Here is a 17,924-nt window from a genome sequence, read left to right as displayed (position 1 = left end):
TGAAGGAAATGAAAAAAAAATTTCTTTGAACCACTGGGTGCTGGATGTTTTTCTCCTGCAGATGTCCTAGATTCTCCAGCTAGATGGCTGGAAAAATAGGCCAGAGTCCAAGCGACAGTTCAAAGACTCTTGGATATTCAAGCCATAGAACCAGTGCCCAAAGAAGAATCGGGCTCCAACAGATACTCCATATACCGTATTTTTTGCTCCATAAGATGCACTTTTTCCACCCCCAAAAAGGGGGTGGGAAAGTGGATGCGTCTTATTGAGCAAATACACCTTCCCCGCCCTGTGGTACCTTTTTTTAACTGGCTGTGGTCCAGTGCGGTCTCCTGCTGGATGGCAGCCTTTCTTGCTGCAGAGTGGCCTGCCTGGTCCCACACCGTTCCGTGATTGGCTGCCATCAGTTCTCGCAAATCACGAACACCCAACGTAGGCAACTTTTCACCTAAAACAGGGTTCCATCAGAGGCAAAATTCCACAAGGAACAGTGCTCAAAGATTGCTAAGTCATAGTACACTTGGTTAAGTGTGTGTACTTTGAACACTCTTCCTTGAGAATTTTGCCCCTAATGCAGTCCTGTTTTGAGTGAAACATGGCCCACCCACATGGGGGGTTTTATGCAGAAATTTTCAAAAAGCATCTTATTACTATTGGGATCCGCTTCTTATTGCTACACAAATTTGTTATTGTACTGCATATCACCTTCCATTGCTGTTTAAGCAATGAGGGCAGGTAGGAAAGTATTTCTTGCTAATTAAGTCCTGGATCCTATAAAAAGCGCCATTAATCCAAAAGTGACCACTGATCATATATCAATCATGTGACGGTGCCATTTATAGAATCACGCTGTTGGCAAAGGTCGGTTTCAGAAATGTAGGCCAGAATTTTCAAGGCCTACCTTTGACATGAATCACGCCTACAGAGGCGCTTTATGGGGTCTAACGCCACTTCCAGTGCTATCCACGCCTACAGTGGTATTAGGCACCATATAGCACCTCTGTAGCTCTGATTTTGGCACCATTTTCACCTTGAAATTCATTTTAATAGGTCTTTTAAATGGCATTTTTCTCTTAGGTGCCGTTAGGGCACCTACCAGCACCTACGTTAAGGCATTGTTTATAAAATATTGGCCCAAGTGCTTAAGAAATGAAAAGAGACATGAAATTGAACCGCAAGGTAATGGCAGAATAAAAATCACTAATGTAATGTAATATGCAATCTAGAGCAATTTAGAGCTTGAAAATAGTGTTTCCTCAGAAAAGGTGGTTGTAGTAGCAGTTGTGCAGTGTGTAATAGCTACCTCATTTCATTCCCTCCTGCCATGATTAACTTAAATTATAAATCTTAAGTGGTATAAAAAGAAACCTGTTTTAAAATCCCAGGAAAAGTGAGATCTAAAGAGACAAAGTTGAAAAATGTCTTTGTCTGTTTTTTCATCCCTTTTTTCATGAATTGCTAATATAAAATATTCTCTTCTCTGTACCAAAGATTTAGAAATGGAAAACCTGGAGCAGAGGTCATCTGAAAATGAATCACAGAACCAGAAGTCAGAGGATGTCGCCTCTATATCCCAGAGCCTGAGCCTGAACAGGCTGGAAGATCTTGTAGAGGAAAACTGTTTGGATACTTCCCTGGACACATCCCTTCCTTCTCCTATAGACCAAGTTAAGGAGTCCCTTTCAGATCAGGACTCCTTAATAGAAAAAGTGACTGAAATTGGAAAAAAAGATCCTGAGCCCTCAAAAACAGCCAATGCCCTGCCTCAGGGACAATCAGAATCAGAGACCGATCCAAACCATAGCAATACTAGGAATATAAAGGCTCAACCTTTGGATTATATAGTATCAGATTGGAAGGAAGATATAGAAGTATTTGAAATTATGGAAGAGGATGAGCTATGACTTGACAGAGAATTGTCATTGGTGGTTATAGAAGGTAAAACAAATCTGTCTCCAACTATCTAGAATATATTCAGAGCTCTTAAATATTGTGATGAGCAACTGCTGTAGGTTGCCGCTGGGTTCTGAGCATCCTAGACATCCAGAGCATGTTATCATTTGTCTAGTTTCCCTTGTTCCCAGTTTAATAATTTAGAACATGAAACTGCCTGATGTGTAACGTACAGTGACAGTGCAGTACTGTGTAGCTCAGGGGGCTGATTCAGAGACAGACTCTGACTCCCGGGAGACTGGCTGTTCGAGGTCTTGGTGCTCCGTGAAGTACAGTAACTGGCTGAACATCTGGAGACTTGAAAGTTGCGTGGCTCAATTCACGTGATGAAGTGATTCACATGACTTTTGGCTTCCAAATGCTACGTTAATAAAGGATAGGAAATAGTATTTCCTATAAAGAGACAAATAAAAAGCTGATGGCTTCAGAGATGTGCTGTCCAGACTTATAGCCCTAGCAACAGAAAAGTGCTACTCAGGGGTGCTTCCAGTCTTTATAAAAAAAGACAAGAATGCTTTATTCCATGACCTATACAAGAGATACTGTATAAACCAAAGTGAATAGTTTCCCGTAAAGTTTTAATAGTACCTATCAGGAGCTCTGTCTTGTTGGACCTTCAGCATTGAAAGCTACCAGGCTACTGAATGATATTGAGTAACTATCGTAGAACCAAAAATGTAAGCACTAATGAACTTTTAATGCACAAAACAGATGTGAGGTCAGTATGCATTTTAGTGTGGCTCTTAAATTATTGAAAGGGCAATGTTTTGATGGCACACTTTTGTGTGTGACTTCTAAGTGTGCTACATTGGCATAAAGCCTGGTTTTGGTAGAGGATTGTTTAAAATAATGAGCAACTTTCTCCTGGGTTCATGTAGAACAGTTATTCCCAGCCTTGTCCTGGAGGACCACCAGCCAGTTGGCTTTTTGGGAAAGCCCTAATGAATATACATGAGAGAGATTTGCATATAATGGAGTTGACAGGCATGCAAATCTGCCCCATGCATATTCATTAGGGCTATCCTGAAAACCTGACTGGCTGGTGGTCGTCCAGGACAGGGTTGGAAACCACCAATGAAGAACAATATGTCTCTAAAGTAATTGCCTCCTTTGGCTATTACCATTTAGAACCAGCAGTTGTGTCTGCTCTGAGCCTGTGCTTGTTCCTAGAAGGACCACTGTAATACCTGGGGACTGACTTTATAATTTGTATAGATCAGTAAACAAATCAGAAACATGACTGGAATGAATGGGGATAGATCCATCTTAATTGCTTCCCAGCACATTTTAAATACCAAATAGCAAATTCTGGAAAAAAAAATCTTTTTGCTTTTAGATAATTTTATTTAGTGGAATCTTAATTGATAATAATCATGATTGAGCATTGGTCTTTTTCTTAGTGGATGTTTGAATTTCTTGGGAGCTGATTCAGAACGCTTCCTGAGCTGCTTGGAAAGACGTTACATGACAGGAGCACAAGTTGACCAATGGAATGTGCAACCTAGGGTAACTTTTTCCAAGCAGAAAAAGAAGCCCTATTCAGCTCAGTACTATTAGCATATACATTTAGATTGCTTAATCTAATTCTGGCAGCAGTACATGTTAGACAATTTGGAGCTAGATGCACTAAGGTCAGTGATTGTCTAACGATTGTCACTAAACCAGGGGAGGGGCCTTAGGCATCTAAGCCAATCAGGGCCTTAGGCCCCCTCACAGTGCATCTCAAAATGCACTGAGGAGGGAAAGGCCTGCCATTTTGAATCAGCGGGCCTTGAAGCTGGAGAGACTGAGCCTCCCTCCTGCTTCCTTCAGACAAAGATACTGGGGGAGCTTCCAGTGGCAGGGGAGAGTGGGCATTCCTCCTGCGTTTTGGGAGGGGTGTGTGGATGGTTTGAGGAAAGGGTTCTCCATTGGCAAGAGGGGTTCACTCCCCAGTACCAGTTCATTGGGGGATGTCAGGAAGAACCGTCAGTGGGGGAGGGGGGCTTTTTTCTTCTTTTTTAATGAGACAGATATTGGAACACACCCACAACATCTGTCCTTAAAAAAAAAAAAGGTTTCCTGTCCCAAACAGCTGAGTGGCAGGAGGCTTCCCCTACCTCTCAGCTGTTTGGGCTTTCTCTGCAAATGCATGAGAGTTATTCTCACAGTGATCAATTGGACAGGAAAAACAGGGATTATGACAAACCTCTGCGCAAATCATTTGCATGCAAATTGTTAGTGCATCGATAGCTCTTTTAGAATCAGCCAAAAATCGGATTGGAGTGGACCCACGCAGTCTTACTGATCCTGATTAGTGCATCTAGCTCTTGGTTGGGAGAGAAGAGTATGGCTAAATATAAATGAAACCAATGTTAAAAGATGAACCCCTTCAGTCATCTCTTAAGTACCTTCTATTAAATATTACTCTTCAGACCCTCAGAAATGCCACCAGATGTTCAACAACATTTCATATTGGGTGGTCGTGTCGCATGGAAAAGACTTTAGTTGAGGGATTGTGGCCCTGAGGAAACCCCCTAAGGGTGAAACATGTTGGCGTACTTACCCCTTACCATCGCCACCTAAGTTAAGTACTAATGTAGTGGGTATGAAAGTTAAATTTATTCTATCCAACTTAAGTTAAGAAAATTATTGTTATAAGTGACCCGGTGAAGATTGAATGCATAAAGCCAGGTGTTATGAAACGTTGTTGAATGTCTGGTGGCATTTCTGAGGGCCTGAAGAGTAATATTTAATAGAAGGTACTTAAGAGATGACTGAAGGGGTTCATCTTTTAACATTGGTTTGATAAATACCTTCTATTATATGATATATTTTGAACTGCAAGATATCAATCAAATATAAATGAAGGCATTAGCGGGGAAGCAAACATAATTTTAGCTAAATTGAAATTAACATAATCTGCTCAAATTTTCCCATCTGACATTTTCTTTTAATAATATGGTAGTATCAAATGAAAGAAAAGGTGACATTATATGTTTTGTTCTTTTTAGTTGTCATTTCTGCTCTAACCCAGACATGATCCAGAACAGAATTGCTTATACAGCCAAAACATGTGAACTTCACATCTTAAATGTATGTCAATGGGGGAGGGGGGTTCATTCACATGAACTATCCTCCATTCCCATGGCTGTATTAGACTCGCTTCAGTTTACATACATACACACTATTTACTGTTGCATCAATAATATCGCACTTTAATTTTTGTTTTCTAAGGCAAAATGTCTTTCACAGCACAACCATAAGGTACATTTCAAATAATTTAAGTCGATCTGTGCCTATTGATCAGAACAGCCATACTATTTTGTAGTTATATAAACATGTATATTCATGGAATGTTTGTTCAGTAAAGTCACAATAGGTCCCAGACAAATTGTGTAGGCATATAGTTTTGTTATGTGATATATGCCATTTACTTTCAAAATGCCATCACGCATAAGTCTCCTTTCAGAACACAGATCAGTTATTTCATCTCACTCTTGCAGTGAAGTTAAGTTCAGTCATAAATTAATACATCTAGAATTATTTCCAGAAGATGAGCAATAGTTGTTCTTTAGCAATTCTTCCAGACCGGCATAGGCATCTTACAAGCAGGTTATATCTCATCATGACCAGCAGGTGGAGACTGAGATAAAACTTTGGAATGGTATTTAATAGGTTACTCCCCCTAATTACCTCAGTCTTCTCTCAGTCTCCAGCAGGTGTGAGTGAGTTGTACCCATCTCCCATCTGTAGAGCTGTTGGATTTTGTTCAGGAATCCTAGTCCCTGATTTTGTGCTGGACTGAGCTTGGGTGGGCCCTGTTTGTGGTGTCAAACCCGGCGTGTCTCGTGCTGGGTCCCTTCCACCCCTTCCTCCACTTCCCCAACATTTTTTAGAGGTGCCTCAGCAGTAATCCTTGACCCTAATTTAAGCAAGGCATACTGCTTTGTGAGCCAGTGAGCTCTGTGTGAAAAAAAAATCCTGAGGCAGTGCCGGACTGAAGGGTCCTTCTCCCTTTAAATTTTTACTGTATTTTTCAACTAACCGGCACTTTTCTTTAGTTAGTTCGCATATGGAGCAATGAGCACTTCACAGGGGAAGAAGTGCTCATTTTGCTCCAAACACGAGGCACTTGTGGCCGGCCTGTGTAAGCGCTGCACGGGCCGGAGTGGTGGAGGAGCCTCATCGGCAGCGAGGGCCGGCAGCCAGGGCTTTCCGCCAAAAGTGCATCGCAAGTCGGCAGCTGATTGCGGGAAGACACGGCCTTTCCCTGCCGTCTGCGGAAGGATTTTCTCAGCTGCCAACGGTGAGGGTAAAAAGGATTCCCTTACTGCTGAAGCAGCTGGGGATTCCCTCACAGCTGTTTCTCTCACAGCTGATGCTGGCTTGCCTGCTTTAGCAGCTGGGACAGTTCAGGCTTCCCAGCGGCTACAGGCCCTGGAGGGGTTATTTTCAGCTGCAACTTTGCCATTTTTGGTGGGAAGACCCTCCAGTTGCTCTGCAGCCTCAGGTGACCTTCCCCCTGTCTTGCAAAAACAGGGGCAGGTTTTAGCTGGTCCCCTTCTGTGGCAGGGATCCCATGGGGCTGCCAGGGGGTTTCCCCCAGATTAATTTTTTCCTTTTATGCAGAGCTTATTTTCAGGAGGCCGGTGGTTCTGCGTTGGTCTCAGGGGGGGGGTCCTCCGCACCCCCTGCGTCTCTGCCCCCCTCTACTTCTTTACCGCCCTCGTCCAAGCGCCCGCGGGTTGCTTGAGATGAAGACTTGTGGTCTGAGGAACATGTTGACTTTAGTAAGGACCTGGAACCTTGGGGAGACCTCCAGGATCCTCTTGAGGGGATGGCCACTGGTACCGAGGATTCGGTTTTTCCGTCTACCAGCAAGGAGGCATCCGTCATGCTCCTTTTTCAGAGAGAGAAGCTCCCAGTTCTGATTCAGCAGGTCTTCTCGGTGCTGCGCTTTGAGGATGCGCCAGCTGAGACCCCGAGTGTGGAGGGTCCTCTTAAAGGGATCCGCTCTGCGTCCCACTCTTTTCCTATGCATCAGGATATTCGGGAAGTTATCCAGGCGCAGTGGAATACACCAGAGGTGTTGTTTCAGTTTACGTGCTCCATGACTTGTTTGTATCTCATCCCGGAGGGGGATAGGGCTACCTTGAAGACGCCAGTGGTGGGCACGATGGTCACAGCTATTGCTAAGTGGCACACTATGCCCGTGGAGGGCAGTTCTGCTTTACGGGACTCTGAGGAGCGTAAGTTGGAGACCATTCTTAAGCAGAATTTTAATGTCTCTGCCGTGGGGATCTCGTAGCTCGGGCTTGTCCTTGACCATGAATCTGATGACTGGTCCTTCATGGATCAGGAGGTGATAAAGATTGAGATGGCAGCCTCTTTTTTTCTCAGACGCTCTCTATGACTTGGGTGGACGTCCGCTAAATCTCTGGCTTCTGCGGTGACCGCTCGTCGCACCTTGTGGCTTCGCGCTTGGTTGGCGGATGCGGCATCCAAGATTAAACTCACTAAATTTTTGTTTGGAGAGGATTTGGATAAGTTAGTTCAGACTCTGATGGACTCTAAAGTGCCCTGCCTGCCTGAAGACCATGCTCGCCCGGCTGTTAGGGGTGGCACTGCTTGGGGACATTTGTGGGAGCTCCACAGATATTGCCCTGGGTGTGGGGCTGCTCCCTTCTTTTCTTCTGGGTTTTCCAGGGGTCATTTCTTTCAGCGCATGCAGTCCTTTCTGGAGATATGTCGAGGAGCTGGGAATCCCTCCGCCGCTGCCCCTTGCACCCTGTCCTGCCCAATGACTCCTTGCTGGTGCCTCCTCTGATTCCGGTGGGTACCAGGATGTGTGATTTTTATCCAAAATGGACAGAAATCACATCCGATCAGTGGGTCTTGGAGGTGATTCAGGATGGTTATGCCTTGGAGTTTGCTCACTCCCTGCAAGATCTTTTTCTAGCTTTGCCTTGTCAGGCACCATGGAAGAAGCAGGCTTTTCGCCAGACCCTTCAAAAATTGTTAGATCTCAAAGCAGTAGTTCCAGTACCTCCTCAGGAATGTTTCTCTGACAGGTACTCGATTTACTTTATGGTGCCCAAAAAAGAGGGGACGTATAGACCCATCTTAGATTTGAAGGGAGTCAATAGGGTTCTCAGAGTTCCTTCTTTTCGCATGGAGACACTGAGGTTGGTGATTCTTGCAACTCAGCCAGGGGGAATTTCTGACCTCTCTCAATTTGATGGAGGCTTACTTGCATGTTCCAATCAGGGCTGCCTATCAGCGTTTCCTTCGCTTTGAGATCTTGGGTCAGCACTTTCAGTTCTGTCCTTGGGTGCAGGATTTTATCCAAGTCTTGGGGTTGATGGCGACTTCCCTCGACATGGTGAGGTGGGCTAATGCCCACACCCGTCTGCTTCAGTATGCTCCTCTTTGGAGGTGGTCGCCGCAGAGGCACAGTCTGGATCTTCCTGTTCCTCTAAGGAGCTTGGATCGCTGCAGTCTTCGTTGGTGGCTCCAGACCTCTCATCTAGTCCAAGGGGTGAGTCTGGATCAGCCACAGTGGACAGTGATGCTCACAGATGCCAGTCTCCTAGGTTGGGGAGCTCAGGGTCTCTGTCACTCAGCTCAGGGTCTCTGTCACTTAGCTCAGGGCACCTGGTCTATGGAGGAGGCATCCTGGTCAATCAGTGTTCTGGAAAGCAGAGCCATCCGCCTGGCACTGTTAGCCTTCCGATCCTTCTTGACAGGCAAGTCAGTTAGGGTTCTTTCAGACAATGCCACAGCAGTAGCCTATATCAGTCGTCAGGTGGGCACCAAGAGCACTCTGGTGGTGCAAGAGGCAGCTCTGCTCATGGTCTGGGCAGAGTCTCATCTACAGGACATATAGGCCTCCCACATCGCTTAGAGTGGAGAATGTTCAAGCAGACTTTCTAAGCCGTCACGTATTAGATCCCAGAGAGTAGTGTCTAAGTCACGTGGCTTTTCAGTTGATAGTGCAAGCTTGGGGGTCTCCCCTCATGGACCTGATGGCCACAAGTGTCAATGCCAAAACACCCTGCTTCTTCAGTCGCTGCAGAGACTGTCAGGCTGAGGGTTTGAATGCTCTGGTCCAACCATGGCCAACGGAGGGTCTGGTGTATGTTCCCTCCGTGGCCATTAGTGGGCAGAGTTCTTCTTCGCATTGTGCGTCATCCGGGCCTTCTGATTCTGGTGGCCCAGGATTAGCCCAGACATCCGTGGTATACGGACCTGGTGAGGCATCTGGTAGCGGATCCTCTGCTTCTGCCTCTCTTGCCCAACCTTCTGACTTAGGGTCCTATTCCCATGTTCGATCCGGGTCCCTTTTGTCTTACGGCTTGGATTTTGAAAGGGAGCACCTAGGTAAGAAGGGGTATTTAGATAGTCATCTCTACCCTGTTGGGGCCCCAGAGACTTTCCACGTCTCGAGCTTATGTGCGGGTTTGGTGTACATTTGAAGAGTGGTGTCTTTCCATGCTTCCCTGCCTAACATCTTAGAGTTCTTGCAGGATGTCCTGGCTTGGTCTTCTCTTTGGGTTCAGCTTGCGGCTTTGTCAGCCTTTCAGGGGTTGTTACAGGGTCAGCGTCTAACAGCCATTTCTGATGTTGTTCGCTTTTTGTGGGCGGCCAAGTTGCTCAAGCCTCCCATTAGACCGTCTGTTCCTTCCTGGGATCTTAATCTGGTCTTGTCTGTGCTGGTGCGCCCACCCATCGAGCCTTTGGAGGCCTGCACATTGAAGGACCTTACTCTTAAAGCAGTCTTTTTGGTAGCAATTACTTCTACTAGACATGTTTCTGAGTTGCAGACTTTCTCTTGTAGGCCTCAGTTCCTGGAGTTTTGTAGGGAGCAGGTTATTTTGCGGACTGTTCCTTCTTTTCTGTCTAAGGTAGTTTCTCTTTTTCATGTCAGTCAGTGGTCCTCCCAATGTTGGGTTCTCAGGATGGATCTGCAGAGCAGAATCAGTTGTGCAAGTTGGATGTTTCTCAGGTTCTTCGCTCTTATGTCCAAAGGACCCAGGAGTTCAGAAAATCAGATCGTCTCTTTGTCCTTTTAGCGGGTCCTCGTATGGGGGATGGCGCTTCCAAGGCTACCATTGTGCGCTGGATCAAGGAGACTATTGCTTCCGTATACTTTCTTCAGAAGAAGCCTGTTCCAGACTTTCTCAAAGCTCCATCCACTAGGGGTCAGGTGGCTTCTTGGGCTGGGTCTTCGCTAGTGCCTCCAGTGGATATTTGTAAGGCTGTTGTTTGGTTTTCCTTGCATTCCTTTGTCAGACACTTCTGTGTGGACGTTCAGGTGCATCGGGACACAGTGTTCAGTGAGTGTGTTCTGGTGTCGTCCCTTTGGAGGTCCTACCCATGATGGGGACTGCTTTGGTACATCCTGCTTGTAAGATGCCTATGCCAGTCTGGAGAGTTGCTAAAGAAGGAGAAATTAAGTTCTTACCTGCTAATTTTCTTTCTTTTAGCCTCTCCAGACCAGCATAGGACCCCACCCTGTCTATTGTCGTGTTGTTCTTTTGGGTGTTGCGCATGCAGATTTTGCTTTTTCTGCAGATTCTAGTATTTTTCTAGGGCCGGGGAGAATTGAAGAACAGCGGCTGTGGCTCAGCTGGCGAGCTGTGGGGACATTTTCTTGCTGGGATCTCTCCTTTGCATTTTCCAACAGCATTTAGTTATATTATTGTTACTCCTGTTCAGAGGCTTGTTTATTTCTGTTTACAGTTCTTAGTTCTGCTTGGCTATTCGGCAGACTGAGGAATTAGGGGGAGTAACCTATTACGTACCATTCCAAAGTTTTGTCTCAGTCTCTACCTACTGGTCATGATGAGATATAACCCGCTTGTAAGATGCCTATGCCGGTCTGGAGAGGCTAAAAGAAAGTAAATTAGCAGGTAAGAACCTAATTTCTCCTTGGCTTTGACCCTTGAACATTCAGTGTAATCATTCTGGGAAGATGAGGGTGAAGATTTAAAAAAAAAAAAAAAACCTTTATTTCAAAGGTCTCAGCTAATGAAGAACTCACTTATACTGAGCACAGCCTTCAGACTAAGACCTGAGTGTCTCTTAAAATCCAAAGCGTAGTCTGTCAGGAGATCCATTCGTGGATTTGTTTTATATTACAGTGTTACAAAGCCATTTGCTTTAAAATTCCATTCCTAAGTTTGAATTTTCAAAAATATCTTGTTGTCCAGTTTGGGAGAGGCCTCACTTGACTGAAGAAAGCAAAACATGAAGATATATCTTCAGCAAAGTCTCATGTCCTGCTTGGAGATCCATTTTATGCTTCAGCAGCAGAATAAAGATGTCAGTTTGTTCAACTCTGTTCTTGGATGTGAAGGACACACTGATCTTCAGAAATACTCTGCTGCTGTTGACAAAACAAATAATAAGTCTTGGTTCTAATACATAACCAGGGCATTTTTCCTTAGCCTAAGAACTATCCATTAAGTACTTTGAAAAGCACATGAATTTGCTGCTTAGTGTTTACTGCTGAACCTTGGAGAGAGCTTTAAACCTAAGTTTTGTCATTTCTGGGAAGACACAGCACTATTAAAAATTGTGGCTTGCACAAATACAGTCGAAATTGTTGATAGTTTGCTATTACAGTAACTTGTGCTGGGTGAATTTTATTATGTTATATTCTGTGGCCACTAGGTGGAACTGTGCATTTTAGAAAGCTGAAATGATTTTAGTGTTACCAGACTGTTTAACATGTTTACCAACTCAGGGGGGAATAAAAATATTTTCTCTGTTAAATTTCTTAAATAATTCACTGCTGAGCATATAATGTTTACTCTATAGTTTACCAACTTGTTTTATTTACTTAACATTCAGCAAAAAAGTAAAAGGGGACTCTGCTTTTTGTTTGAATAGGTACAAACTGAATTGAGTCTTCTGTTTTTAATCTTTTATGTATTTTAGCTAGTAAGAAAAAAATGAGTTAGGAAAAATCCACACCTTTTCAAAGTGAAGTGACTGCTCATCCTTCAGTCCATCTCCAAATTGCTGAGTAGTGTTGCACTGAGGTTTCATGCACATGCAGGTTTCTTGGGATGTCACTCTGCTGCTATCACATGAATAGCATGGGATGAGACATAGGAAGTTGGAGTCATCTTTATTTTCCCAGCCAATCTCTGAAAATGAAATATAAATGTTGAAAATTGCTAGTTCTGACTTTGTTTCCTGGAATAGCTTAATGCTGAACAGTACAGCAATGCCTATGACATAAATACCATGGATATTAATATATACCCTTCAATGTCCATTAGCCTCTTTAACTCCTTATTTTATTCTTTTAGGGCTTCAGATATGCCATTGGTTACCAGACATTTTCTATGGTTACCAAATATATTTATGGCTATGGCTTCCTCATTAGCCCCATTATACTCTTTTTTTCATGTTTTTACTTTATTACCAAACTTTTAAAGTGCTCCGTGCAAAATTTAATACGTTAATCCTTATATAAATTTAAAACTTATCTTAGTTAAGTCTTTTTTCATTGGGAAGGGACCTGTCATTTCGACATGTTTCGCCCTTAGGCTGCTTCAAGAAAAGTCCCCCCCTTTTAAAGTACCATCCCGATCCACATAGTATTTCTTGAGATACTTTCTTGAAGCAGCCTAAGAGCGAAACCTGTCGAAATGACAGGTCCCTTCCCGATGAAAAAAGACTTAACTAAGATAAGTTTTAAATTTATATAAGGATTAACTTATTAAATTTTGCACGGAGCACTTTAAAAGTTTGGTACTAAAGTAAAAACATGAAAAAAAAGAGTATAATGGGGCTAATGAGGAAGCCATAGCCATAAATATATTTGGTAACCATAGAAAATGTCTGGTAACCAATGGCATATCTGAAGCCCTAAAAGAATAAAATAAGGAGTTAAAGAGGCTAATGGACATTGAAGGGTGTATATTAATGTGAATGTTTCACCAATGTCTCACTTTTGACTGTATGATATACTGCATAAATACCATGGAAGCAGGAGACCTGCATAGAAAAAAACTCTGGCCTCCATTGCATAGAGCTGTAGAAATGGCTGAATTTCTGGAGATATTTGGGCTGTTGTCGGAAGGCAAACCAGTAAATGGATCACCTTTATCACAGGCAAGATTAAGCATTTGATTTTGCTCCACATTATGGTTTCAGGTCTTCATTTTGGCATATTTTAAATTGTAGACCACTTTGCTGTTACTTGCAAGAAGCAACATATAAAGCATAATAAACCATACACCATATACAGTACAAAGACCTTGTTTTATGTTATTTTAAAAAAGTCTTTTTAATGTAAAGGTGATGTCATTGCTCACTCTCTTGAAAAGTATCTTTACCTGCTGACGGCCTTTTAAGCATCCTTCACTCCACCTCCCTTAAGTAATGACATTTCTTACATTCTGCAGGAAAGGACACTTAGTGCCATGTGGGAAATGTTCATCTCGGTCCACAGATATTTATTCCGGTACACTTTTTTTCACACCGGAATGTTGCAGTTTTCAGGTCTTCAGAAAACAAACAACAAAGGTGACTGATGTATGTTCAATTTCCTTTATTACAATGACTCGACACGATCGTGTTTCAACCCCAATGGGCCTGCCTCAGGAGTCTGTATGTTGATGATTCAACAGTAAACAAAAAGTGGTCAACGTCTTCAATCTCAGAGACAGCGGCACACATTTTTTACTCCAGAATCGGATGTTAGAAAATGTCCTTGAAGTATCTGGATTGAGGACTTTGACCACTTTTTGTTTACTGTTGAATCAACCCCTCCTGAGGGGTTGGGGCCGAAACACGATCGTGTCGAGTCATTGTAATAAAGGAAATTGAACATCCATCGGTCACCTTCATTGTTTGTTTTCTGTTTTCACATTTGTGAAGGTAGTACCTGTTTTCAGGTCTGCCAGGTTTTCATCAGCTTAGCACTTATAACATGTTCATCTGTTGATAATGTAGGATGTCTGCCTCAAAATAGGAGGAAATACATTTGAAGCAATCATTTATGTAACAACCATTGTAGCTGTACAGGCACTGTTTGCTTTTCTATTAATTTGAATTCAGGGATTGCAGAGGACCTTTTTAGTGACGGAGATTAAATTGGGAAAGTTTTTAGCTCTGTTGACCTTGTTCATTGCTGTTTTACCTTGGTGGCAAATACTGGTTTTAGTATCTGAGCTTTGCACCCATATGGTCATGAACAGAGCATATTCCCTTTTTTTAAATGGTTTAAACTTTTTAGGGCTTTAATTTTCTGTTAGATTATAGTATTTCACCCATTCCTGTGGCTCTTTGATAATATTAGATTGAAATTTTTTTGACAGTGCTGTAAAAACTCCAAACTTTCTCTGTGTGTTTAAATATGCAAAATAATCTGGCCAAAATTAGTGGGGGTTTTTTGCTTGTCAAAACAGCCCTTAAAGCGCTCTATTACAGTATCAATTCCGCTGACTAGTAATAATGAGGACACAGTTCTCGGTGGTGCTTTAGGGCAAAGTTCTCATCTGGAATCAGTAATCCACAAAGCTGCAATTGACTAATTATCTACCACTCAAAGAAGTGCTTTTTCTACTTTAAACTTTCTTTACAGTTCAGAGTGAATGACACCCAGTCCTATATTTTCTGGCAGACTTGTCTTCAGATGTCATCAGCATAACATTGGAATGACGAGTAGTTTCAAATAATTATAAAAGTCAATTGTGATTTAACCTTGCCACAGGGAGTTGAGATGAAGTTACCCATGACTTCTAATGATGGCAGCCAGAAAGCAGAAACCATGGAAGGTGCAAAGCTCTGAAACCCATCACTATTATAAGTTTTTTTCTGTTGTACGGTGACCCTTGGCCTGGGAGGGGGGAGGTTTAGAACATGAAATTCAGATTCCTACTCGTTATGTTCTCTAATGGTTGTAGTGACAGCCACTTTCTCTCTGAAGTACCAGGGAAGATAAGAGGCTATCTGTGTAGAATGAACAAGAGGCCCAGCTCAGTCTTGAGTTTTGTTAAGAGATTATACTTTTATATTAGAAATGATGCAGAAGCAGCATGCCTTACTAAATTTACTGAATGGCTGTTTGTCATTAAGCATGCTTTCAGAAAGGATCCAATATCTTATTTCTAAAAAAATAATTTAGAATCTTAACCCAATCATAATATTTAATAATATGTACAAGGGGGTGCTGAAAAGTTCTCAGCCCAACCAGGAAGAGAATGACGTGGAATGTTCTGAAACAATATCAAAACAGAGAATTTCCTTTCTGCAAATTAGCACTTAATGAAATAAGATACCACTCTTTTCAGCTACAGTGGCAAAATAATGCTCAGAATTTAGGAAGTTGGTTGAGTTGGGCTGAGAACTTTTCAGCACCTCCTTGTAAACATGGGTTGGGGTTGTTTTTCCCTCGCAAAATGTTTTTGTTGTTCTGCCTGTAAACCATGCTCCAGTGTGTTATAGCAAATCCATTTGTTAATAGTGAGCTCTGAATGCTAACCTTCAACTCGTCATCTAACATGGATGAGGCAGGAGAGGAATCAGTTCAGATTAGAAATTTCTGATGCCATATTTTAAACGGTAAGCCCAAGTTCAATGCTCATCTTTTGTTGCTACTATCTCAACAGATTCTCCCTCATGTAACTCTTTGTGTACTTTGTAGAGGTTTGAAGGCAGATAATGGGAACATGTTTAGAAGCAGATTAAATGAAGGCAAGTGTTGACATCTAGCTGGACAATATGGCTGGCACGGTTTTCTTAAGTTTTCATTTTAGTTAAAAACAAAATAAAAAATAATCAGCTTACTATTTAGGAGCTAAAGGTGTACATATCCTGTTCATTTGGTATGCTTACTATCCTCCCCTCAAAATGGTACTCAAATTACTGCCATGAGTGTAACAGTAGTGGGAAAGTGTCCCCTTCAGGCAAACGCCTTTGTGCACATGGCTTCTGAGCATAACAAAAAACATTCTGTGAATGAGATATTGTATGTTCAGATTTTATAAAGATCTTTTTACCAGCCTAATTTACAGCCGTATATTTTCTTATAATGTAAAAGTCTGAAATATGTGTCTGTAATATCAGGTGCTGTAACACTATTGTTGTTGAATACTGTGATGTAAATGCCTGGGCTAAATTTGTATATAATTCTTGTATATAATTGTGTATTTGATTATAATAATATGTACATATTCTGGTCAAGTTGCTCCAATTGAATTTATTAAAGAAAAGGAAATTTAAAATATATCACTTGATTTTTTTTTTAAGTTGAAATGGATTTACTGATCTGCTTGGTTTAATTACTTCAGTCATTTATTAGGGCCTCTGGCCTCTAGAATTGAGCTATATTTTGGATGCCTTGCTGTGGAATCTCAAACACTGGCCAAAATACCTGTCCCCATCCCAACCTTCTTACTTCCTCTAATTCCCTTTCCAGTCACTTTCACAAGGCTTTCTGCCTCTCTAATTACTCTGCTACCACCTACTTGAGCAATATTTCCTCACCATATCATGTGCTTCCTCCTTATTCCTTCTGCATCTACAAATTCCTGTTTCTGCTCCCACATTTGCTACTCTATGAAGTCACGGGGCATACAGTTTTGTTTCCTTTTTCCTGCTGCTTCATAGCATGCAGATTATGGTATGGCAAGCAGTCTTCTGAGGGTTTCCACATTGGAAGATAGGGAGGGGGTGTAAAGGAGAGGAGAAAGGAATGCTATTGAGGGGCAGATGCTCAAAGCGATCTAATTTTAGTGACAGATGCTCAACACTAACAGCATGCAAATTGCACTGTTGGTCTTGTGAATTTGTCATTAAAGAATCAATTTCGTGGGGAATATTCACAAGAGCTGTGCAGTAGAAACACCACTTGTGTGCATGTCCCAGAAAATTCAAACCCCTACCGCCACTGGATGCTCCGATTCACCATCCACCCAAAAAAAAACCCTGGTGGTCTAGTGAGCCAGGCCCCCTATACCCCCCCAATACCTTATTTTGAAGACCAGTAGGAGGGATGCCTACTGCCTCAGGGCCAACCTCTTCAAAATGGCAGCCCTGCCTGGTGCATCCTAAGATGCACTGGGAGGGGCCTAAATACCATTTCTATTACATCCCTTCTGGATACCATATCCCAACCCACAGTCCGGGAGTTGCAGAAATCTACAACTTTTCTGAGCCTGTGTTTCACCCCACCTTAGCCTGAGAGCTAGGAAACATATCCAGTTACAATTTCTGCAAGCAGTCTGTGCAGAAGTCTTTTGCAGATGCTCTGTTTCTATTTCTTATTTTTTTTACTTAAAGTTCATTTCTTGGTGGCTTCAGTGCCTTGAGACCCTTCCCCAGTCAGAGGAAAGGACGCAGTCCTGCAGAGCCGAACTTCAGCTTCATAGAGAACCTCTAGTGCAGTGGTCTCAAACTCAAATCCTTTGCGGGGCCACATTTTGGATTTGTAGGTACTTAGAGGGCCGCAGAAAAAAATAGTTAATGTCTTATTAAAGAAATGACAATTTTGCATGAGGTTAAACTCTTTATAGTTTATAAAACTTTCCTTTAACAGTTAAAAGGAAAGATATATAAACTATAAAGAGTTTTACCTTATGCAAAATTGTCATTTCTTTAATAAGACATTAACTATTTTTTCTGCGGCCCTCCAAGTACTCTATTTTTTCTGCAGCACTCACATTTAAAGTTTAATATCTTTTCTTTCTCAAAACTGGCACATTTCAATTACTAAATTGAAAATAAAATCATTTTCCTACCTTTGTTTGGTAATTTCATGAGTCTCTGGTTGCACTTTATTCTTCTGACTGTGCATCCAATATTTTTTCCCTTCTTTCAGCCTCCTGTATGCTTCCTTTCCTCCAGACCTCATTCCCTCCCCCAACTTTTTCTTTCTTTCTCTGTCTGTCTTTCTCTGATTCTGTGTCCCATTTTTTGCTTTGTTTCTGGCTCCCTGTCCCCCCCCCCTTCTTTCTTTCTTCCTTCCTGCC

The 17,924-nt window shown here is 42.4% G+C and overlaps 1 protein-coding gene across 2 annotated transcripts in view; it reads left to right on the top strand.

Annotated features, from left to right (window-relative positions):
- EDEM3 (ER degradation enhancing alpha-mannosidase like protein 3) overlaps positions 1-12,286 on the top strand; it is a 254,529-nt gene extending 242,243 nt beyond the window's left edge. For both annotated transcript variants that reach the window (XM_033916146.1, XM_033916145.1), the window contains one exon: positions 1,492-12,286. In XM_033916146.1, coding sequence (XP_033772037.1) covers positions 1,492-1,904 — 413 coding nt within the window. In that variant the 3' untranslated portion in view covers positions 1,905-12,286. The remainder of the gene's footprint in view (positions 1-1,491) is intronic.
- The last annotated feature ends 5,638 nt before the right edge of the window (positions 12,287-17,924 follow it).

The sequence above is a fragment of the Geotrypetes seraphini genome, chromosome 12 (genome assembly GCF_902459505.1).
Source record: "Geotrypetes seraphini chromosome 12, aGeoSer1.1, whole genome shotgun sequence".
Classification (NCBI taxonomy): domain Eukaryota; kingdom Metazoa; phylum Chordata; class Amphibia; order Gymnophiona; family Dermophiidae; genus Geotrypetes; species Geotrypetes seraphini.
The sequence above is the reverse complement of the archived record's forward strand: the minus strand, read 5'-3'. Positions and strand labels throughout refer to the sequence as shown.